We start from the raw sequence: 24,418 nt of genomic DNA, 5'->3' as shown, positions 1-24,418 counted from the left end.
CCCAACTCTGCTGCAATTATTCTCTGGTGGAAGAGCCCGGAAGGAAGAGCAGTGTGTCTGATCACAGCACCTCTCATATGGACCTCCCACACACACACACACACACACACAACCGCAAACAATTTTTTCAGAATTCTAGATAATCTTGCACTTATTTTGTAGTTCTATCCTATGCAATAATGTACCAGTCATGTGTCCTGGCCTGGTGCCAGCTCTGTTGCTGTAATGTCATGCAGCCATGTGATAATAATAATAATAATATGCCATTTAGCAGACGCTTTTATCCAAAGCGACTTACAGTCATGCGTGCATACATTTTTGTGTATGGGTGGTCCCGGGGATCGAACCCACTACCTTGGCGTTACAAGCGCCAAGGTTGTGATGACTAGACACAATCTCATATGTCCATATTGATGCTATGGATGGATGGACGCAGACACTTTAATACACTCTACTTCCTATTGCATTGATTGATCATGATTTTAACTGGGATGAAGTGAATGTGTCCGGCACCACCTCGGTACCCGTCTCTCTGCTCTATCCACTGCATGTTAGCTTAGACCAGGGTTTCCTGGTCCTGGTGCCCACCGTGGGGTGCACATTTTGGTTTTTGCCCTAGCACTACACAGCTGATTCAAATAACCAACTCATCATCTGTCTTTGTTTATTTGAATCAGCTGTGTAGTGCTAGGGTAAAAACCAAAATGCACCCTTGGGGTCCCCATGACCGAGTTTGAGAAACCCTGGCATAAACAACCTCTACCTGCCCTCCCTCTCCCCCAACACACTGCATCTACACACCATATACAGAAACAACTATACTTCTAGTACTTATTAGAAACTTTCAACAGATCTTCAGAACATACACTTAACAGAAACATTAGACCAAAAGCAGAGAGAAGTACTTAACTGACAGATGAAAGGCAAAAAACATATTTCATGTATCTGATTTAAAACAGTTTGGCCAAGATATTCTATCTGAAAGAGAAAAGTGCAGACGGCTAATGAATTGTTCTCCACGCCCCCTTATAAAGACTATAAATAAATAGTTCAGAACACAGGAAATAAGCTTCCTTATGAATAATAGACCACAATGCAATTAAATTGCGATGGAAGCAGAAACATGCTTTACTGGCAGTTACCTGCAGCTGACTACTTTTGAAAGTCCAGTCGCAGTTTTCAAAGTTTTCTGCAGGTCAGTCAGGTACCCATCCGGTTAGTTAATAATGACACTAATAGGTGTCAAATTGTGCTGAGCAGCTAAACTAGAAGAGTAGAATCCTGTAGGTCCACTCCTGACTCCTGACAAGTGCTGGGAGGTCCAGACTTGTACTGATTCTCTCCACATTGCAATCCAAAAAGTATGGGAACATAATGAGCGAGAGAGGGGGTGAGGCAAATGAGTGAGATAGAAAAGAGTGAGTAAGGGTGTGTGTAAAAGAGAGAGGGGGTGATAGCGCTCCCTCATCCTTAGCTGTGTGTCTTCTCTGATACTGTAACTGTAGACCTGCTCAGGTAGCCAGTTTTCTTATTTTTTTAAATCATCTAATTTCTCCTCTCACTGTTTGAATAATCTATTTACGTCTCAATATTGATCTCTGGTTCATTCCATATAGGGCTATTCTCAGGTTTTCATCATTTAGAATAGATAATCTTATTGTTTAATTTTCTGACAGTTGAATAGCACATAATAGGGAGTGTCTGAAAGCTGTAATGGTATTCTGTAATATGTTTATAAAAATAATGCAGTGATCCCTCTACCTTTACAAGTTGCTGACTAATCAGTGATAAAAGGATAGAATCCGAGAATGCAGTTTTTCTACAGTATATGACTCCCTACTACAGTCAGTCAGGCACCGGTGGTCATCTCTCATTGACATGGGTTGGGTACATCTATCATAGGATGTAAGGAGTGTCAACATGAGAGGATTTTTTGAGGGGGGTTCACACCATCTCATATCTTAATGTACTGCCAACCACATTACCTTAGTGTCACTGCAGAGTTATGAGAACATCATGTTATGTTCGCTGGTTTGACCTTCTGAGTGTTTACAGGGACAGGGACCGTTGCACAGGCATGCACTCACACACACACACACACACACACACACATCCTGTCCCTCACACACATTCCCTGGCTCCTTGATTACCAGAGGGTATACTGATGGCTATAGATGCTAATTAACCTGATGTAGGGGAATATAACACTGTCGTTAGTCCTGGTCTGGCCATGCAGGGCTGGGGACATTAACTAATCCAGACCCCCACCGCCACCATATCAATATCATAATGTGAAAACCTGGGAAGGAGAGGGGAGGGGGCGAGGGAAATGCAGAGTCACAGGAAACTAAACTCTGTCAATCTATCATAGGAGAAGGATGAGTACAGAGAGAGGGAGGGAGGAGAGCACAGGAGGTTGGTGGCACCTTAATTGGGGAGGACGGGCTCGTAGTAATGGCTGGAGTTGAATGGTATCAAATACATCAAACACATGGTTTCCATGTGTTTGATACCATTCCATTCGTTCTGTTCCAGACATTATTATGAGCCGTCCTCCCCTCAGCAGCCTCCACTGGAGAAGAGAGAGAGGGAGCGCTCCCAAAGTCACATTGAAGGTAAACACACCCTCATTCATTCAGGTACAGACTTCAGATATAACAGGAGTAAAATATGTTCACATTTTACAGTGTAACTCAAGGGAGTGATTGATGAATGTATCGTTTTTTTTATTAGCAATTGGGGAATTGTCACACAGGTAACTGACAAAATAAAGGAAACACCAGCATACACTGTAAAGTGTCTTAAAAGGGCGTTGGGCCACCACGAGCCACCAGAACAGCTTCAATGCGCCTTGGCATAGATTCTACAAGTATCTGGAACTCTATTGGAGGGATGTGACACCCTTCTTCCATGAGAAATTCCATCATTTGGTGTTTTGTTGATGGTGGTGGAAAATGCTGTCTCAGGTGCCACTCCAGAATCTCCCATAAGTGTTCAATTGGGTTGAGATTTGGTGACTGAGACACACACACACACACACACACACACACATCCTTGAAACTCCCTATGCTGGGCACTGGTCATGACCCTAAGCATGATGGGATGTTAATTGCTTAATTAACTCAGGAACCACACCTCTGTGGAAGCACCTGCTTTCAATATACTTTGTATCCCTCATTTACTCAAGTGTTTCCTTTATTTTGGCAGTTACCTGTATATCAATGTTGGATCCTGTTATATCTATTTCTACATCCAGGGTGTTCATAAATACAAGGTAGTGGTGAGCGTGTCCCTGGTCTGTATTACAGTACCCCCTCCAACCTGCAGTGCTCTCTCTGATCTCCACTCTGACAAAAGTGCCTGCGTCTGCATTCACACCCTGAGTCAAGAGAGGGGAGGGGAGGGGGAGAAAGAGGGAGACAGACAGGGAGGTTAAGAGGAGGAAGAGGAGGAGGAGGAGGAGGGAGAGAAAGAGAGAGGGGCAGGAAGGCACTGAGCCAAGAGAGAGAGAGCAGGGAAAAGTTGAGAGAGAGCCAGAGGGGCAGGCTAGCAGGCAAAGGGAAGAAGAAACTGGGGCTATCCAGGAAGAAGAGACAGGACCGTCCGAGCCAGCAGCCATAAGTCACCGGGGCTACTGCAGCAGCACTCCTCCTGTCCATCCTCTCTCTCTCGCTCTCGTTCTCTCTCTCTTTCTCTCTCTGACTGGGGCTGCAGCCTGCCTTTCTCTGCAGAGGAAGCGCTGGCTGGTGGAATCGACTTGACTGCAGCCTAACTGACTGCCGGTGCGCAGTGATTCTCCCCTGGCTCAGCTCAGCTCAGCTCTGCCGTGCGTTCGTCCTCACTGACTCAGCTGTGCTGTGTAGTCAGCCTGCTGGTCCAGCCTCTCGGGAACACAGCCACAGGAAGAGGTATGGTGCAGTACTGTCTCATGCTGCGCACACAGTGTTTTACATCCCCTTTACTCTCTCTCTTTCTCTCTCTATATATATCTCTCTTCTCTCTCTCTCTCTTTCTGTCTCTCTCTCTTCTCTCTCTCTCTCTCTCTCTCTCTCTCGCTCTCTCTCTTTCTGTCTCTCCTCTCTCTCTCTCTCTTTCTGTCTCTTTCTCCTCTCTCTCTCTCTCTCGCTCTCTCTCTCTCTCTCTCTCTCTCTCTCTCTCTCTCTCTCTCTCTCTCTCTCTCCTCTCTCTCTTTCTGTCTCTCTCTCCTCTCCTCTCTCTCTTTCTGTCTCTCTCTCCTCTCTCTCTCTCTCTCTTTCTGTTTCTCTCGCTCTCTCCTCTCTGTCTCTCTCTTCTCTCTCCTCTCTCTCTCGCTCTTTCTGTCACTCTCTCTCTCGCTCTTAAATCCTCACTATTTCTGATCCTCTTTCTCTCTCAGTTTAGGAGTGCTCTCTTACTGAAGGATTATAGCTGATTGACTTAGTTTGTCTTGAGTTTGTTTTTAAGTCTGAACCCTCTTCCCTGACACCCCACCCACCCCATACCTCCCCATTCTCACTCTTCCTCTCTTCCTGCATGCCCTCTGTCTAACCGACAGTCCTTCTGACGGGAGTGTTTTGGGGCTGGCAGGCAGACGCACTGCAACCAGGACTGGCTAACAACACAGTAGAACGTGGTGCCTCGGTTGGGACCAGATCAGACGCCCAGGCACAACACACAACCAGACCAGGGGGACTCTGGGTTACATCGACCTGACCACCAGAGGAGTTTTGACGGGATAACTCCAGCCCAACGGACCCCGGGCTGGATCCCACAGCAGGGGGTGTTTTGGACGGGTTCAGAGTGCCATGGAGGTCCAGGGGAGTGGGGCTGAGCAGCCCAGGTCCAGGTGTCTGTTGTCCTCACACACCGCCTGGCCCCGGACCAGCCTGATCATCACTCTGCTGCTCAGTAAGACCTCTCTGTCTCAGTCATATATATCCCTAGTGCTTCTTTTTCATCCTATCCCTCTCTCTCTCTCTACACCTCTCCTCCTCTCTCCTCTCTCTCTCTCTGCACCTCTCTTCTCCTCTCTTTCTCTTAAGTAAAGTTTGAAGAAATGTTCCCAATTCCGCAAGCCCAACTGCCCTGTCATGTACTATGAAACATTTACTGTATTTGCCATCTGATGTCATTTTGTCGTTCCATAGAGTGGACTCAATACGGTTAAAACCTTTCTCTCACTGCAGAGTGGTTGGCAATATTGTGGCAGCTGGCTTTTCACTGTATGGATTGATTGGTGAAACTTTGTATCAGAGTTTTATTTGCGTGGTGGCTAGAAAATGCAGTCAGTTTGCGTGCTGAAGTATGTTTGATGGATAACTGGGCATACGTAACCACAGAATTACATATAGAATAGTGATTTTATAATCTCAGTGTACGTAACACCCCTCTGTTTCACAACCTGAATCTGAGTTGATCAAAGCTGCAGCAGTGGCCTAGTGTCTGTTCAGAGGTCTGTCACTAGATATGTTATCCACAGTATTATTATGCAGGACCTATACATACATTTACCTATTACAAAAGCAGTCTATCATAGCAATAGTATTCATAAGAATTTAAAGGGCTAAAAGGAATAAAGGACTTTATTGATATCAGACATTTAACACATAATTTTACTTTGCCTTTACAGTAAACACAAAACGAAGATATTTTGTACAACATGGAGTTACTATATTGATTTTTCTTTAGCTTTTAACTCGGAGTCAAGTTGTTTCCAGGTAACAATATCAGTGTGATGAGAAGGTCCCCTGCAGATCCAGGTTAATAGAGTAATAATGCAGTGGGGAAATGGGAACTGGTCTGAGTTTAAGGGATGGCATCATGGTAGCAGCATCTGCTATGTGAATTATCAGGGTAATAATATCAGGGTAATATTACCCTGTTCCTTTTAACAGACAGCTGGACAGACCAGGAGCTGTCAGCCAGGCTCAGTCAGGCTCTGATGTTCTCACGCTCTGAGCCAACAGGACTGCAGGATCAGTCCAGCATTACACCCCGCCCCTCCCTCCGCCCCCCTGAAGCCCAATTCACCATCTTAGCCAGATTATGCGCCTCGTTGGTTGCAATTAAACTATTTCATACGCACACGATTGCTGGGTAATGCAGGACATGAAGGCTGATCGTTTTGAGGATTTACTGAATAAATCAAATGTTGGTCTAAAATGTTAGATAGTGATGTTCTGGTTCTATAGATTGTATAGTTGTACAGGTAGGTCTATGAGGTTTCATGCTTGATGTGTTCTAGAAAGAGACACATGTAGGTTAGAAAGTAGAGCATCACTGTTCCAGTTAGAAGCCGATCATACGGGAGAACCTCAAATAAATGACAGTTTGGAAACAAAGCCATTAGATAAGCAACTCAATGGAGACTGCTGCTGACACAATCCATAGGGGGGTCTAGGAGGGTCAGAGTGCCTTTCACCACCAAGATGTCCTGATTTGGCTGTGAATGGGGATTGGCATGGGGCTGAGTCTTCGCTGGATGATGTCCTCCTACCTGTATTTGTGTCTTACATTCTTTTTCCTCTCTCAAAGTTAACCAGCCCCTTTGAGCCATATCCTGTTGAACTTCAGTTACCACTATACAGTATATAAATGGTCACCAAACATCAGAGAAAATATACAGACAGAGAGATGCAGAGGCAAGAGTAGAATCACAATGCAGAGTAACAGAGAAGGAAAATGAGCGACAAAAAGAGAGGACCAAATAACAGTGAAGGAAATGGAGAGTGAAGGACAAAAGAGAGAGAGAGAGAGAGAGAGAGAGAGGTGCATCTGCCCTGTGTGAGTTTCTGCAGAATCACTGTGCTGCATTGGGGCAGAGAGAGAGAGTGTGTGTGAGTCATTTCGAAGGAATTATGCATTCATACATATGTTCTCCCTCACTGTGCAGCCCACACTACATCCATATATTGTCCCAAACTGCAGGGGGAGGGGCTTGTCCTAACCTGACCTTGAGTCGGTTATTGATGATGTCACACAGCTGAGGGGTGATGTAAAAACAGAGGGGGGAGGAATTTTGAGCAATGGGGGCTGCAGAGGGACAAACAGAGCAAGAGAAAATGGGACAGAAAGGGCAGACAGGACAGGTAATACTATTGGTTAGAGAATTGGAGGAGAGGACAGACTGGGCAGAGGGAGAAGTGTGTGAGCAGCATTGCTGTATAGTCCCAGTGAGTTTATGTACCCAGACTAACCATCCGTTATCTTTAGGTCCACTTGAGAAGTGTTGGTGTCGGCATTATCTGGATTATGTTAAAGAGGTGGCAGGACCTGCGTTATTTAGATTCCCTTAAAGAGCGAGATGAGCCTGAACTCATTTGCTAATTACTGAGTTTAATGAGCCTGCATTGAGTTAAATGGCCTCACAACATCCCAAACACTGTAATAAAATACCACACACACACACTTATAACTGTACATAATCTGCCTGGTATAAATACAAACTCATACATATTCGTACAATCAATCACAAACAGTGTGAGCATACACATACAAACAGTAATGGATCGTTTTTAGTTTATCATTTTTAACAACTTACTGACAGCCCCTCTATCTATCTTTCTATCTATCTTTCTATCTATCTATCTATCTATCTATCTATCTATCTATCTATCTATCTATCTATCTATCTATCTATCTATCTATCTATCTATCTATCTATCTATCTATCTATCTATCTATCTATCTATCTATCTATCTATCTATCTATCTATCTATCTATCTATCTATCTATCTATCTATCTATCTATCTATCTATCTATCTATCTATCTATCTATCTATCTATCTATCTATCTATCTATCTATCTATCTATCATCTATCTCTCTATCTCTCTCTCTCTCTCTCTCTCTCTCTCTCTCTCTCGCTCTCTCGCTCTCTCTCTCTCTCTCTCTCGCTTCCTATTTTATTCCCCCTCTTTTTCTCTTTTTCTTCTTCCCCCTACCTCTCACTGTGTCAGGTCTGTGGGTCTGTGCCATGACATTACTGCAGACCTAAGTGTGTGTAGTCTGTGAATTGGGTAGACAGTGTTTGTACGTGTGTGTGCGTGCATGTATGTTTGTGGGGGGGGGTGTATGCAAATGCATGTATGGAAGTGTATATACTTGTCCTATCTTACTGTAATATGCACATTCTCTCTATACAATAGTTAAGCTTAAGTGTATGTTTCAGTAGTAAAATGGGTTATTGTTCAGATGTTTCGCTGTTCCTATCTTTCTGTCAGTAACTATCTATGGTAAGGTCAAAGGGGAAATGTCAGAAGCAGATATGGTATTGACCCTCAGTTGAGGTCAGACATAGTCTTCAAATGCCTGATAGTTTTCAGGATCAGTTAAGAAGGGATATGGGTAGAGGGGGTAGGGGATTATCACTTCTTTTTTTTTTTACAAGCTCTATGTCAATGGATGAGCTATAGTAACCTGAGAATGGACCAGAGATACATATCTCTCTCTCTCTCTCTCTCTCTCTCTCTCTCTCTCTCTCTCTCTCTCTCTCTCTCTCTCTCTCTCTCTCTCTCTCTCTCTCTCTCTCTCTCTCTCTCTCTCTCTCTCACTATCCTCCCTCCCCTCTTTCACAGAGTGCAGCACCATTTGACACCATTGTAAAAGAGAGGAGCTGGCTTGTTATGCACTTGTTAAGTAAAAGAGACGATATTTCGGGAACGATTTAATTCTGGAAACAGTATCCATTGAAATATGGAAACCACATGAGTAGACTGTGTACTTTCCTTTCTCACTATGGTGTGTGTTGTCTTTTCCCTTTCTGGATTTCTCAGGAGTATTGTGTACTACCTTATAGATTCTGCCCCCCTCCCTCCCTTCCAGGTGTGTGGTCTGCTCAGGGCCTGGAGATGTCCACAGGGAAGGTCCCGTTCCTGGAGGCGCTAAACGGCAGTACTGTGCTGCTACCCTGCACCTATGCCAGCTGTATCGGCATCAAAAACCTCTACTTCAACTGGCAGTACAACGACAATGGCACTATGCAGAAGGTGGGTCAAAGCTGGCCTGGCCCACTAAAACACAGCAGCCACACAACTACAGTCATTCATGTCAGCTCAGATCTCACACAGATAGGGCCACGGCTGGGATATTCAAAGTCACTGTTAGGATGTCATATTTTCAAGTGTTCTAATTTAGGTGGTGTAGACCAATAGTTTTCTGCATCAGTAAGTGATATCTCTAATGTGAATGTTTTGATTTGAGTTGTGGTCAGATATTGTGAGTGTCAGATGATTGACGGCTGCCTGGTCCTCTCAGGTTTGTGAGTCGGTGATTCCGGCAGACGGGATGGATCCTCATCCAGTAAGTATCTACCGGGAGCGGGTGGATTTTATCGGCACCAGTGATCACAACAACATCTCCATCCTGCTATGGAACATCACCTTTGAGGACGAGGGCCAGTACACCTGTTTCGGACGCAACCCCAAAGAGAAGGGCAAGAACCACAGCGCTATCTTTACCCTTGTCGTGGTGGACGAGTGTGAGTACTAACTAGCATTCTCTTTGCTTTACTCCAGGCAGATACATTTGGAAATGCTAGGCGGGTAGTCGGGTACTACAAGCAACAACGTCTAGATGTGTTGTGCTGTGTAGACGATGCACTGTAGGTAGCTAATGTCTGTCTGATCAGCCTCTACCTTCTCCTCTCCCTGGCTCCTTCTCTGCAGTACGAGTGGTCGACAACACTCTCACCATCATAATTGCTTCTGCAGTGGGCGGAGCCATCGCCCTGCTGATGACTTTCATGCTGGTGAAGAACTTCATCCTCTTCGTTCTCTTCAAAATCGAGGAGAAGAAGTGAGTAAGACAGAGTAGCAACGAGACCACGGAGAGTAGCCAACTGGCCATCCACACAGAGAAACACCTTTAGCTCATCTTGGTGCCTCCAAACTGTAGTAAAGCATCAATAATGTCGGGCTACAATTATAAAAATACGTGGAAAAGCAGGTGTCTCTTCTAACCCTCCTCTCTCCTCTGCTCCTCCCGTCCACAGAAAGATCGAGTGCCTTGTACAATCTTCCTCAGCAGATGAAACAAACAATGTCTCAGGATCCAGAACTTCGAAACCACCAACACCAAAGAAGAAATGAGAGTACTTGCATGTATGTACATCCATATATAAATATACAGTTATATCTATGCATATATTTATATGCATAAACATGTGTATGTACACATGACTCCATGGGCAGGTTTCTTGGGCAGGTTTTTTGGACTGAGAAGCACGTCCGATGGAGATTCTTCATTGAAAGTGTTTGTTAGTCCAATAAGCTTAGGCTGTGTCCAGGAAACCGCCACCATACGTTCAAGTAGATATATTATTTTTTTAAATTAAACACCTAAACCTAGGACTGTTTTTCATATGATAATAAAAAGAGAAAACAATTATGATTAATTTAAAATATGCTTAAGATGGGGAATAATGCTATGTAATAATGCTGTTTAAACTGTGCTGGATCCTGCTCCTCTCTTCACCAACCAACCCAGTTCAACTGAAACTGTCTACAAATTCAAATGTTATGTTTTGTGGAAAATATATGGGACATTATTCACAGTTTAATTCAATCTCCAGTGGCATTATGCCACTTCAGATTCAGCTTCAGTCCTATTGAATAATACCTCTGATTCGTATCAAGTTTAGTTTAGTGTTGTTTAGAATACAATATTAACTCTGCTATTCCAAAAGTAATTCATTAAGCCTATTGTATCATATTTAGAAACGAAGGTCTCTAAAGGGGTGTTGCTGTGGTGAAGAGTGAGAAATGATCCAGTTCAGAACATAATACCTTTTCTTTGCTTGATATAAAACACTGGTGCCTGTTAGCGCTTCTATCTTCCTCTGCTGGTAGGGAAGACTAAATACTGCAAAACCATTTACCAAACGCAGCAAAACGCAAAGGAATAATACTACAAGCTGATGAATGAAATGATAGACAATCCCTTGAAACCAACCCCCTAGAAAAATGAATAAACCTCTACTAATGCTGCTTTTAAGACAAATAACCTTAATGCATTTATAAGCATGTGAAACCCCAAGGCAGATTTAGAGACACAATGCTTGACAATAGAAATGTACTCTCTCTTGTGTTCTTTTCTGGAATCCCAGATTTAACCACATGTAATGTGTTTAGTTCTGCTTTGAAGCTGGTTCCAAATCTGCTCACATCATGCCAACCCCCACTACATCCAGTGTGCATCCAATGGTTGGCTAGGCTATGCACAGTACACTATTAGGTAGTGGGTTTACTGGCTTGAACATTTCTATACTATGTCCACTTACAAATAGCTCTCTCTTTGTTGTACTGAACACATTTACTCAGACCCATGTTTTTACACACTGCAATAAGTACTCATATGCTGCAGCGCAGCGGAATTTATGATGGTTCATTCATGGCTCATGATTCAACACAAATTCACCATGTGCAGAAAACAGATATCCCTCATCTACAGTCATTACGGATACCTCCATTAACTACACCATAAAGAGATGCATGGGGCAGCAGTTATGATGCAGGTAGAGTGATAGACTGGAACAGATCTTTACTGGACAGTGTATAATAGACACACAACTAATATCCCATTTTCAGCCCATTTATTATGACAAAACTGGGATAACCCTGAGAAACCCACATCTGATCAGGAATGGAATGTACTCCTTTCATTGGGTTCCTAAGTTACTATGGAAATCCATCGCTATTGAACTGCAATGGCATATATCCAATAGTGGTACGTTTAAGACGCTGAATGTCTCGTTTTCAAAATACCTTCAGTGTGTGGGAAAACATGCATGTTCAGGGGAGAACTTAATGTCTATGTCCATTGTCTAGGACCTTGCTGCATCTGTCATTGTATAAACATAACAAATATACCTCCCTCAATCACTCAAGTTGTTTCTAATGTGGACAAGCCCCAGTATTGCTGTTCCCATAGCATAACCCCCAAATAAGTGCACTGGCTTGTAACAATAACAGGAGGGTCTTTTGGGAACTTTACTTAGAAATGTATATTTTTGGGCTGTGCTAGAAGTGTATGTAAACCACAGAGATGTGTTGTACCAGTGGAGCAGTGAGTTAGTGAACCTAAATAGTTGTATATTTAACATGAGGGTAAAGTTGAATGAATGACCTCAGCTGTCTTAGATGGGAACAAACATATGGCATGGTTAGATCATAGACAGTAGTAAATGTACTATCTCTGGTTGGACACGGCTTTGAGCTTATGGAACTGAATCCCTGGCTGATTCATACTCTCCTAAGATAACAGTGATACTATGCAAACACAAACATGACTACTGAGCGGAAGACATTCATGTACTATAGGACAGGCTGTTCCAGCTCTCCCAATGGGATCTGCTTTCACAACGCTGCCCAGACATTACAGCAACATGACGATAGCTATTGCAGGATTCCAATATACCATTTTGAGTTCTTTACTGTGATGATAATGTGAGCAATAAAAATGACAAGAGCAACAGTAATCAAAGTAGGTTATGGGAAATGGAGTTCTGATGAGCTAATCCAGGGTAGATAGGGAACATAGGCTTATAGTGCAGGGGTATTCAGTCCTTGAGGTCTAGAGCACTGCTAGTTTTCATTGTTTTTAACCAGGGACTGTCTGGTTCAGACCTGTGTGACACCACCAGTGAACAGATTTTCTGGCCAATCAATGATATTAATCAATCATTTAACCACAAGGGAGACATACAGAGTAGTGCAGACCTCGCTGCTCAGATTTGAATACTCATTTTGCCTGTTAATGCACAGATGTATAGGCTTCCCCTTCTCACTCTGGGAAGCTAGCCTCCTATTTCTGTTTCTATGCGGCACTTTGTGAATGTTTGGAAGGCACAGAGTGGTGTCTTTTCGCATGTCTAGTGTGTAGAGACCTCTGTCTATTGTTGTGTTTCTGGTGTCCGGCTATGGCTCATCTTCTATTCTGCATAAGGGGCTGTGGGATGGGGTCCTGTGTGAGAAATCCTCTAAAAGGTTCCTGAATGTAAGAACCTGTGGAGATATGCAATATACAGTATGTAATTTAAAGGAGCAACAAGATTTTAGCCATAAATTAAATTTCTTCATGGTTTGTTGGAGACTGCTTACAAATGGCTTAGTATAGCTTCTTACCTTATCACAATCCAAAAAAAGATTGATTGAATACGTTTTGTATTGCTAAATGTTTTTGCTATTGTTGTCAACCTGACAAACGAGAACCAATCGTGATACAGGAAGTTGTACACAACTAATTTGCAGCTTCACACGGCATTCTAAAAAGTAGGTTTCATTCTTGTGAATTTCTATTCCTTTGCTACTGCTGGCATGTAATTGATATTTGGCGCTAGTTGCAGGTGGAAATGTTACATGTATAACCTCTTAACAAACATACTTATAGCCTAACTGTGAAAGTGACACGTGTCCTGTTGAAATGCCCTTACACAGTACTGTAGAGGTACCAACTGTCTTCCCTGTACCCTATTCTTTTGACAACTGTACTGAAAGAACTGGGTAGATGAAGCAATATGAAAGTGAAATCTTTGTCGTTTGGAAATTCTGAGAACACTGTTGTACCAAGTTGTAGTAGCAGAGTTGCTGAAATAGTGACCTCTCTATCATCCATTATTGCACTTTTGACAACAGAATGTTTGTGAATCTATAATGTACCCAGACATTACTGACACCTTGGTCCCACATTGCTCTCCCAACTAACGTGAATGTACAGTCATATTTCTCTTTACTCCCTCTCAAATGATGCCTCCTCATGTAATCTCTCCACCATGCATATCAGCTCCATTTTACTTTATTATAAAAGCCACCAGAATCCAATAAACTTTTAAATTAAACAGTGTGTGTTGTCATTTTTTGTTGGCTGTCAAAATTGAACAATACATTATCAAATGACAACCATTTACAAAAATTGAATTTATTAAAACAAAACATTTAAATACATAAAAAATAATCTCATACAGTACTTACATCTCTCAAAGGAGTATGAAAAATAATAAAAATGTGAACATTCACAGGCCAGTATTCAGTCAGTCAGTGCGATGTGTTTGTCCTTTGATGACTTTGAATGTTTGCCAGACCCATTCAGCGCTCATTGAGAGAGAGAACACCAGTCAGTTGAGTTACCTCGGAGAGAAACTGGATTTTTAGGAGTACTTCTGAAAAATAGGACAACCAAATCATATCAGGTAAGGAATTTTAAAGACACCTCTAACAAGTGGGAATACATCAAAATCTGTTTTCCATCATATTATCTGGCTCTGCCCTCCCTCCGTTTGAGTCCTAGAGAGGTCTGTCGTAGTGGCCAGACACCCACCTCCATGATGGAGTAGATCCAGTTGAGTTGCTGCGCTACGCTGCAGTAGACCCCAGGGTTCCCCGGGCGGGCACAGCCCACCCCCCAGCTCACCACTCCCACCAGCTGCCAACACTTGGATAGGAACACCAGTGGACCCCCACTGTCACCCTGGGAGAGAAAGAGAGAGCAAAATAAATGGCATTAGAAGACAAATGCAAAGTATGACTGCATTGGCAGTGTGATAGTCTAGCAAACTAACTAAAGGCAGCCATTTTGTAGGCGTTAGTGTATTGGTGGAGGAGCTCTACCTGGCACGCGTCCACTTTTCCCTCCATGTTCCCTGCGCATAGCATTCTGGGAGTGACTGAGGGGCCGTAGATGGAGGGGCGGGAACACACCTTCCTGTCAATCAGATACACAGTGGCACTCTGCAGGACTGAGGAGATTTTACCTGGGAAAGAGGAAAGGGGATACCTAGTCAGTCAACAATGCATTCAACTGAAATGTGTCTTCCGCATTTAACCCAACCCCTCTGAATCAGAGAGGTGCGGGGGGCTGCCTTAATTGACATCCACGTCAGCGGCGCCCGGGGAGCAGTTAACTGCCTTGCTCAAGGGCAAAACGGCAGATTTTTTCAACCTTGCCAGCTCAGGAATTCAAACAAGCAACCTTTCGGTTACTGTCCCAACCGCTAGGCTAACCACCGCCCAGGAGATAACAGGTAGCCTCTTACACTAAGAACACAATAAAAATGGCCAGACAGTACGGAAGTGTGCACTTCTACACGCCCTGCCATTGTTGGGGCTTTGGTCTACATTAGGGCGGTAGGTAGCCTAGCTGTTATGAGCATTGGGCCAGTAACCAAAAGGTTGCTGGTTCAAATCCCAGAGCCGACTAATTGAAAAAGCTGTCGATGTGCCCTTGAGCACCATGAGTTCCTCCTGTAAGTCACTCTGGATAAGAGAGTCTGCTAAATGACTAAAGTGTAAAAAAAAAAAAAGGAAAAGAAAGTTGGCTTTACATTGATTGGCTGTATGATTTAGCTATTTTTTTATAGACCTGCCTTCTGCTCTGTACAGATAGCCCTGTCCAGTCTCACCTTTCTCGTGCTGGAAGCCCCAGCCAGTCACCACCAAGGGGTCCCCTGCCTTCAGAGGCAGGCTGTGGGGTGGCAGGCACACTGGGCGGAGGGTGTCTGGAGAGAGTCAAGACATCAGTTTTCTTTATTATAAACTAGGAGGTTCGAGCCCTGAATGCTGATTGACTGAAAGCTGTGGTATTTCAGACCGTATACCAAGGGTACGACAAAACATTTATTTTCACTGTTCTAATTACGTTGGTAACCAGTTTATAATAGCAATAAGGCACCTTGGGAGTTTGTGGTATGTAACCAATATACCACGGCTAAGGGCTGTATCCAAGAACAGCCCTTAGCCGTGGGATACTGGCCATATACCACACCCCCTCAGGACTTATTGCTTAAATGTACGTCACTGTACAACATAAAACAAACCAACCAACCACGGCAGAGGACCTCAATTATGGGTTTATAGTACAGTGACTAGAAATTAGTACCAAAGGCTATATTTTTCAATGACAGTTGTTTCGGACAAGAAAACTGGTTGGGAAAGAAATACAGTCCTGGCAGTTCAACTTCATAACACTAGAGGACAGCATGGGGAGTTAACCCCCTGTGTGTGTACATGTTCCCATCCATCAAGCTGAGCAATGATGAAGGTTATAGGCTACTGTAAAGGACTTTGGGACGGTTGAGTAACTGCTGGAGAGGTGTCCAGTACCTCCGGTAGTGACAGGCCTGATGAGCTTCAGCATGGCGATGTCATAGTCGTGAGTGTCAGAACTGTAATCTTTATTGATTATGATGGCTGCTACAGAAATACCCCCAGTAGACATCAGGTGGGTCCTACCCAGCACCACTTGCCAGAGGTTCAGATCCTTCCAATCACTGGGTGTGTGTGAAAGAAAAAGGTCAGTGTTTGTTTTGCATATACAACATTAAACAAATAGTATGACAGCAAAGAGAATAATGATAAAGCAAAACACAATGTTAAGTGTGTGTTGACCTGCTGAAGCAGTGTGCAGCGGTGATGAGCCAGGTGAGGGAGACCAGGGAGCCTCCACAGACGTGCTGGTGGTCTTTCTGCAGGCTGGCCTGCCACGGCCACTCCTCTATGGTGGTGTCAGAACCCCCCACCACCCGGTCCTGCCCCACCGCATCCCCACAGTCTGGAGGGACACGCAAGGGATGACAAGCCTTGGTAATGGTAAGCGCTTCCAACTTATTACAAAAATCCAACCATTTATTTCAGGGGGTACCATGAAGTATCTATAGGGGTAGTGGCAAAAGTGTGTAGATGGGTGGTGATCATTTGAAATCTTTACCTGAGCACGATAGAGCTATCACTGAGCCTGAGATGCAGGTTTCTCTGAGAAACAGAGAGGATAGTCAGTTACTCACACCTAAACAGTCAGATGGTTGGAGGACATCCAGAAGAACATATACACCTACCTGCTGATGAGTGCAGTGTGAAGGGGACCCTTAGTTCTTGCTCTTACTGCACTGAAGGACTCTCCCAGTGAGGGGTGTAGGCTGTTGACATCCAGTCTATTGCTTTTAGGGTTCCTGGTGTAGATGACAAACAGTAGTCAGATATATACAGGAGATACATAAGACTACGTATCTGACTGAATAGAAGAAGACTGCTGAGGTCTTATCTTACAGTGTGTATCCCAGGTGCTGACAGGCACTGCGGGTGTCGCTCAATCCCCAGTCGTCTGCACACACGGTGCTCCACCCAGCCTCCACCCTGAACACCTGTAGCACCATGCTCTCACCCACCAACCGCACTACACACACACACACACACACACAGAGACACACACAGACAGACAGGAGGATGGATGGATGAGTTAAATGGGCAATCGGCAGAAAAAATAAAACCCGTTCCCGCCCCTCTAGTGTTTTTGCAGACTTGTATACTGTAGTATTTACAGTTACCTATAGTATAAATACTGTAGTAAAATACTCTTTAGTATGTACTATAATAATTAATGTAGTGTTTTTGCGGATTGTAGTATTTACTGTAGTGTTTTTGCTGACATTACTGTAGTATTTACTATAGTGTTTTTGTTTTATATAAGTGGAGGGTTTCTCCTTGAGGAAACCTATTGGAGAATACTATAAGAGCACATTTTCCATAACCTGTAGGTAGGAAGGAAGGAAGGAAGGAAGGAAGGAAGAACTGGGGTCTGAACGGATAGTGCAGAGCTTCTGCTCTTTCCTATAATCTGTATGGAACACAATATGGTCTATACTTGGCATGTAGGGTTCTCACTTATGGGTGGCACAAATTGGGATATGGGGGAAGGGAATGGACAGGGTATATGCAAATTAAATACTGTAGTATTTACTATAGTTTAAAAAAGTGACGTGTTTTTGCAGACATTTCTGTAGTATTTACTACAGTTTTGTGATTAATACTGTAGTATTTACTATAGTATACTACAACATTATATAGTAAGTACTACATGAGAGGGACACTACAGTGTGTAGTATAGTATTCTACAGTATGCAACATAATTCTATAGTAAGTACTGTAGTATTCTATAGTAAACTGTAGTACATTTTCATGTGGGCAGTTTCATGGGCTTAGTAGCCTCAAATGCAGAGAACTTGCCTACGAATTGGCACATCGAAACAACGTCCTTGTCTGATAAAGAAATGTGTGAGTGAGATATGACTAAAATGTCACACCCTCAGTTAAACTAATAATGTATGAATAATTAGTAGACTAGAGCTTAGAGAATTAACCAAATGTGTTTATATCCCAGCAACAGAGTATAGACTGGTTCCCAAAACACACAGGGAAAGGGGAGTGAAAGGCTTGCAGGATATTGTGAGGAGGCGAAAATTAAGGAATGCAGCCTATGATAAGAACATGTGTATGTATATCTATGTGTGTGTGTGTGTGTGTGACCTGGTGGTCAGGATAGCAGAGGAAAACATGAGCTAAACCCATGTATAGTGGAAATATACAGCCCGCCTACAGAGGGGTGGGATTTTTCCTCTGACGTGTGCGTATAAAAATATTGTACGACCATTTGTTGCAGAATTCTCTGAATAAAGACCTGGCTATTACACTGAGGCTCTGTCCGTTTCTTGATCCAAAAGCCTTACAACCTTTTGGGAGACGCACAGAGACACTGAAATAGTTAGTTAATAAATTCTCTTAACATTGTCCCAGACAACTGGCCAAGAAATGTAAGGGTAAGTGATATTGAACAGCGAGAGATCTGTTTCTGAATGTAGGCATACATTTAAGATATATTGTATATCACAGCCCCATTTCATGAATTAAACTGACCCACCAGCACCATCACCTACTTACCTCAAGGCGGCTCAACTTACCCTGTCCCTATGCTCAACTTACCCATTACCTGGACAAGCTATGTTTTCAAAACGGATGTTTACATGAATTCTGATTCTTTCTAAGGATACACAACATCCTGAAATATATCTTTGTTAGAAAGAATACTTTCCCTAGACGTAGTGATGCAGATACCCCACTCTCCCCTACAACAGTTAACTTATCAATGCCTCGTGCTTAGTTTATGTTCTTCAAGAATCAATGGGTACAATCAATAATTTCTAAGTCCGAAAATGTATGTAGCAACTGCAGATTGCCCCTTTAAGAGAAAGAAGAATCAGAGAGTGGAATGGTAAGATGAGAGGTGGATGATAGAGGGAAGGGAAAACTGATGGAGAAGATGGAGGGTGGTACTGGTGGTCTTGCCTGGGAAGGTGGTGTTGGCTGGCTGGCTGGACACACAAGTGAGCTCGTCCTCTCCACCGGCACAGTCTGCTTTCCTGTCACACACCATCGCCACGGGGATGAACTTCAATGACTGGGAGCAGAAGAAAAACTTGCGGTCGACAAGACACCAGACTGGAGAGAGAGAGGAGATGGGTAGAGAGGATGAGAGAGAGAGAGGGGTAGAGAGGATGGAGAGAGAGGAGAGGGGTAGAGAGAGAGGGGTAGAGAGAGAGGGGTAGAGAGAGAGGGGTAGAGAGAGAGGGGTAGAGAGAGAGGGGTAGAGAGAGAGGGGTAGAGAGAGAGGGGTAGAGAGGATGGGTAGAGAGGAGAGGGGTAGAGAGGAGAGGGGTAGAGAGGAGAGGGGTAGAGAGGAGAGGGGTAGAGAGGATAAAGGGGAAAAGAGATACAGGTTACAACAGGAATAGGATTTAGAGAAACTCCAGACTTTAATTGTGGTTAAAGTTGTGACATGAGACGGAGGAGGGACATACTGAAGTAAGCACCCACTGCCAATATCCCCAGTGTGACCAGTACACAACACACAGTGATCAGGGTCATCTTCTTCTTAGCCCCCTGGTTTCCCTGGTCCCTCTGGGCCACCGTAATCTGCCTCTTCTGGCGTTGAGGCATGATCAGAGCTGTCAGTGTGAGGACAGTTAAGGTAGTCAGATGTGAGTTGTGCAAAAAAATATTGTTTCTCTCCTATTTTGCCACTAAGAAGAAGAAGAAGAAGAAGAGGGCTACATTATGATGTGGTACTCCAGGTAATATACAGCAATCTGTTTTAACTCACCTCGAGACAGGTCTAGATGTGTGGGCTTGTCCTTGGTGCTCTTAACAGCAGTGTGTGTGTGTGAATCTAAAGGGAGGGGGGGAAAGAGATCAACAGTAGGAACAGCATCTGAACCTCAAACATTTGTGCAATTCTACATTTGTCATTATATACACTTGTAGATTGAAAGGTAGAGTTAGTATGTCCCTGTCTCACATCTTACCAGTGTGCCCACCAAGCTGTCCTCACTCGGCCCTGCTATTCTGTCTATCAGCTGCTCTCCAGAAAAGTCAGGTAAGGCTTCTGCCAAGCTCTAGAAAACAGACAGATGCCACAATGCCATTGCTCTCACAAGCCCTTCCTGTGCCCTAATGACCAATCAGCAGGTGGGGCGGGATCTTTGCTAATCAAGCTAAATGGTTTGGTGTGAGGAGGTGATGTGATTAGTGGAATCAGGCGGGTTTTGGGCCCTGGCTGGGATAATACCAGAGACGGAAGAGGAAGCGAGAGATCTCACTCGCTCCTTTTTTATGGTTCATATACAGTGAATGAACTACTAGGCAGACCAGACCCAGCTGCTAATGCATTGGTGCGTATGGGAGAGCCACCCCTTAATTAAGCAGACCGGAACTGTGACCATTTTTGTCTACGGTAAACAGCCTTCATTTATGGTTAGTGCTATCTGGGAACCTTGGGAAGTCCCTACCCTAACTTTAACCCTTACGTTAATCGTTTTAAATGTAAACTTCAATAGGATGACGTCAGAGGTGGGACGTCCCAAGGATTATCCACCCTCTTTGATGATACTACAGGCCCAGCACTGTCTGTCTATTTATCACATGGTTGTCAAAAGACCCAAAAGATATCCCATATGAGTAAACTGCTGTACATTTTATTGACTGATCTATGTGAGTGCATCTCCTCCTGGTGGGAGGAGCTATAGGAGGACAGGATCATTGTAATGGCTGGAATGGAATTAATGGAACGGAGTCGAACATGTGGTCTCCATATGTTTGACGTATTTGATACCATTTCATGTATTCCATTCCAGCCATTACAATGAGCCCATCCTCCTATAGCTCCTCCCACCAGCCTTCTCTGGTTTATGTGCTTACTGTAAATGTGCTTACTATATATTACTGGGATGACTCAGGTATATACCATCATTGTCTTAATTATTTGTTTATTTTACAGTATCTCTTTCCATTTACTACTTGACTTATGCTCTGACAGGGTTGTCAAATGCACACTTATTTGACATCTAGGGCTGTGATTCACCTCTCAACATAGATTTATCACACAACAGCCCAAGACAAAAAAAGAGAACCTTGCATTTGTTCATAAACATACTGTACAATGCAGACTGTGTGGTTAACACTGCCCTTCCCAGTCCCACCATCCCATATAACCCAGTGCAGTCCTCCTGGCCCTAGAGGAGCAGAGTCAAGCCCACATGTAAAGTAGCCTACTCACCAACATCCTTCCTCCGCTCCACTGTAGCCCCAATCCCTCTGAATGTCTGTGCAGGTATCAGTTTCTGTAGCACCCTTAGTGGTGTTGGTAAAAAGCAGATGTTTCTGGTTTTCAGGGATACAGTATTTTCAACCTAACTTCCATTTACCCTGAAAACAGAAGCAGTGACTTCGCTCAAGCATCTTTCTACTCCTGCTACGTTAGATCACTCCTGTAGAGACAGGAGAGCCTGTATCTGGTCCTACTCTTGCTCCCCAAGGGTTGAATGACAACTGTAGACCCACCTACTGTATTTAACTGCCATTTTCCTCCCCCCTTTCCAATGTGCTGTTCTTTTCTCTGAGAGCAATCAATCAATCAATCAATCATTCACATGAATTTATAAAGCCCTTTTTACATCAGCAGATGTCACAAAGTGCTTATACAGAAACCCAGTCTAAAACCCCAACGAGCAAGCAATGCAGATGTAAAAGCACGGTGGTTACTAAAACCTCCCTAGAAATGCATGAACCAAGGAAGAAACCTAGAGAGGAACCAGGCTATGAGGGGTGGCCAGTCCTCTTCTGGTTGTGCCGGGTAGAGATTATAAGAGTACATGGCCATTAAGATGTTCAAAAGTTCATAGATGACCAGCAGGGTCAAATAATAGTCACAGTGGTTATAGAGGGTGCAACAGGTCAGCACCCCAGGAGTAAATGTCAGTTGGCTTTTCATAGCCGAGTATAGAGAGAGAGAGAGAGAGACAGAGAGAGAGAGGTGATGATGATGTGTTTCTAGGTGTTAGTCCAATGCAGGCTTCCCTTCAATCCACAGGACTGACAGAGATCCACATTCTTATAGTAAAGTCCTGAATGACAGAATGTAGACATGTCTAATTTAATTCTACATTAATTTGTACTTTATTGGAATATTTTAGGAGTAGTATTTTTACTGGATTTTCTTCATCGATCAGTCCTGTAGTTATGGTTATTTTGTTCTGTCATGTGTATAATTCTCAATTGAAACATCAGATGGTGCATTGAATGGTTACTGTAGGTGTAGTAAAATGTGGCCACTTGGAGTTGAACAGGAAAGAGATCACTACCATTGTCCTTGTTATATGCTTTTATTATATTCAGATGTACATACACTACCAGTCAAAAGTTTGGACACACCTACTCATTCCAGGGTTTTTCTTTATTTTTACTATTTTTTACATTGTAGAATAATAGTGAAGACATCAACACAATGAAATAACACATGTGGAATCATGTAGTAACCCAATCAAAATATATTTTATATTTGAGATTCGTCAAATAGCCACCCTTTGCCTTGATGACAGCTTTGCACACTCTTACATTTTACAGACGCTCTTATCCAGAGCGACTTACAGGAGCAATTAGGGTTAAGTGCCTTGCTCGAGGGCACATAGACAGATTTTTCACCTAGTCGGCTCGGGGATTAGAACCAGCGACCTTTCGGTTACTGGCACAATGCTCTTAACCACTAAGCTACCTGCCGCCCCTCTTGGCATTCTCTCAACCAGCTTCATGAGGTAGTAGCCTGGAATGCATTTCAATTAACAGGTGTGCCTCCTTAAAAGTTAATTTGTGGAATTTCTTTCCTTCTTAATGCGTTTGAGCCAATCAGTTGTGTTATGACAAGGTAGGGGGGGTATACAGAAGATAGCCCTATTTGGTAAAAGACTGAGTCCATATTATGGCAAGAAAAGCTCAAATAAGCAAAGAGAATCGACAGTTCATCATTACTTTAAGACTTGAAGGTCAGTCAATACGGACCTTGCAGTCGCAAAAACCATCAAGCGCTATGATGAAACTGGCTCTCATGAGGACCGCCACAGGAAAGGAAGACCCAGAGTTACCTCTGCTGCAGAGGATAAGTTCATTAGAGTTACCAGCCTCAGAAATTGCAGCCCAAATAAATGCTTCACAGAGTTCAAGTCACAGACACATCTCAACATCAACTGTTCATAGGAGACTGTGTGAATCAGGCCTTCGTGGTCGAATTGCTACAAAGAAACCACTATTAAAGGACACCAATAAGAAGAAGAGACTTGCTTGGGCCAAGAAACACGAGCAATGGACATTAGACCGGTCGAAATTTGAGTCCAAATTTGAGATTTTTGGTTCCAACCGCCATGTCTTTGTGAGACGCGGTGTGGGTGAACGGATGATCTCCGCATGTGTATTTCCCACCGTAAAGCATGGAGGAGGAGGTGTTATGGTGTGGGGGTGCATTGCTGGTGACACTGTCTGTGATTTATTTAGAATTCAAGGCACACTTAACCAGCATGGCTACCACAGCATTCTGCAGTGATACGCCATCCCATCTGGTTTGGGCTTACTGGGACTATCATTTGTTTTTCAACAGGACAATGACCCAACACACATCCAGGCTGTGTAAGGACTATTTTACCAAGAAGGCTATTCTGAAAGTTCTAATAGAGGAGTCGAATAATGGAACACCCAATACTAGCCATGGTAGGGATTGTAATAATAAAACACATTTATAGTATTTTATAAAGGGATAAGACAGTATTACAAGAAAGGATAACAATAGAAATAATACATATTCAAATATAACAAATTAGAACACAAGTACTCAATCAACATAGTGGAGATAAAAACATAGCAAACAGAAGACATAGAAGGCACAGTTAGTGGGTAGGTGTGGATGTATTGTGATGGAAGGTGTGGTGTGCGTTTTTTTGTGTTTGGAAAAGTGTGGCGTTAAGTGAGTGAGAAAGGAAATGGTGGAATATCCCAGAACCAACGTGTGTCTGTGAGCAGGGGTTGTGAGAGAGAGCTTTCAATTTTGTGTAGATGAGGGATATACATTTTAAAATAAAGTATACATCTAATCTATTTTTTTATTGTCCTATCATGATGGAAATGTCCCCAACCCTATATCCTAGACACCCACCTGAGCGACCCATACACCAAAGAGAAGTCCCCATCTGTTTTATGTTCCTGCTGTAAGTTGCCTATATGCAGCCAAAACAGAAAGATAAATGCGGTCAGATACCTACTAGAGCAGCACCGCCCCCTCAAGATTCTGAGCCTG

General features: G+C 43.4%; 2 protein-coding genes across 2 annotated transcripts; one reads left to right on the top strand and one right to left on the bottom strand.

Moving 5' to 3' along the window:
* Positions 1-4,784: 4,784 nt before the first annotated feature.
* On the top strand, positions 4,785-10,068 carry LOC311142120 (sodium channel regulatory subunit beta-4-like; the record flags this gene model as incomplete). The annotated part of the gene is made up of 5 exons (XM_084177709.1): positions 4,785-4,887; positions 8,804-8,967; positions 9,236-9,458; positions 9,646-9,775; positions 9,972-10,068. The coding sequence occupies 5 exons, from the start codon at positions 4,785-4,787 to the stop codon at positions 10,066-10,068; spliced, it is 717 nt and encodes a 238-aa protein (XP_084033835.1).
* A 4,055-nt stretch (positions 10,069-14,123) lies between these two features.
* On the bottom strand, positions 14,124-19,740 carry LOC311143110 (transmembrane protease serine 4-like; the record flags this gene model as incomplete). The annotated part of the gene is made up of 11 exons (XM_084178910.1): positions 14,124-14,135; positions 14,294-14,443; positions 14,584-14,726; positions 15,375-15,470; positions 16,075-16,241; positions 16,360-16,522; positions 16,679-16,722; positions 16,806-16,919; positions 17,017-17,143; positions 19,078-19,242; positions 19,602-19,740. 11 exons carry the CDS (start codon positions 19,738-19,740, stop codon positions 14,124-14,126), a joined length of 1,320 nt encoding a protein of 439 aa, XP_084035036.1.
* Positions 19,741-24,418: the final 4,678 nt, after the last annotated feature.

This window comes from Coregonus lavaretus, assembly GCF_964263955.1.
Source record: "Coregonus lavaretus genome assembly, chromosome: 15".
Lineage (NCBI taxonomy): Eukaryota > Metazoa > Chordata > Actinopteri > Salmoniformes > Salmonidae > Coregonus > Coregonus lavaretus.
The sequence above is the reverse complement of the archived record's forward strand: the minus strand, read 5'-3'. Positions and strand labels throughout refer to the sequence as shown.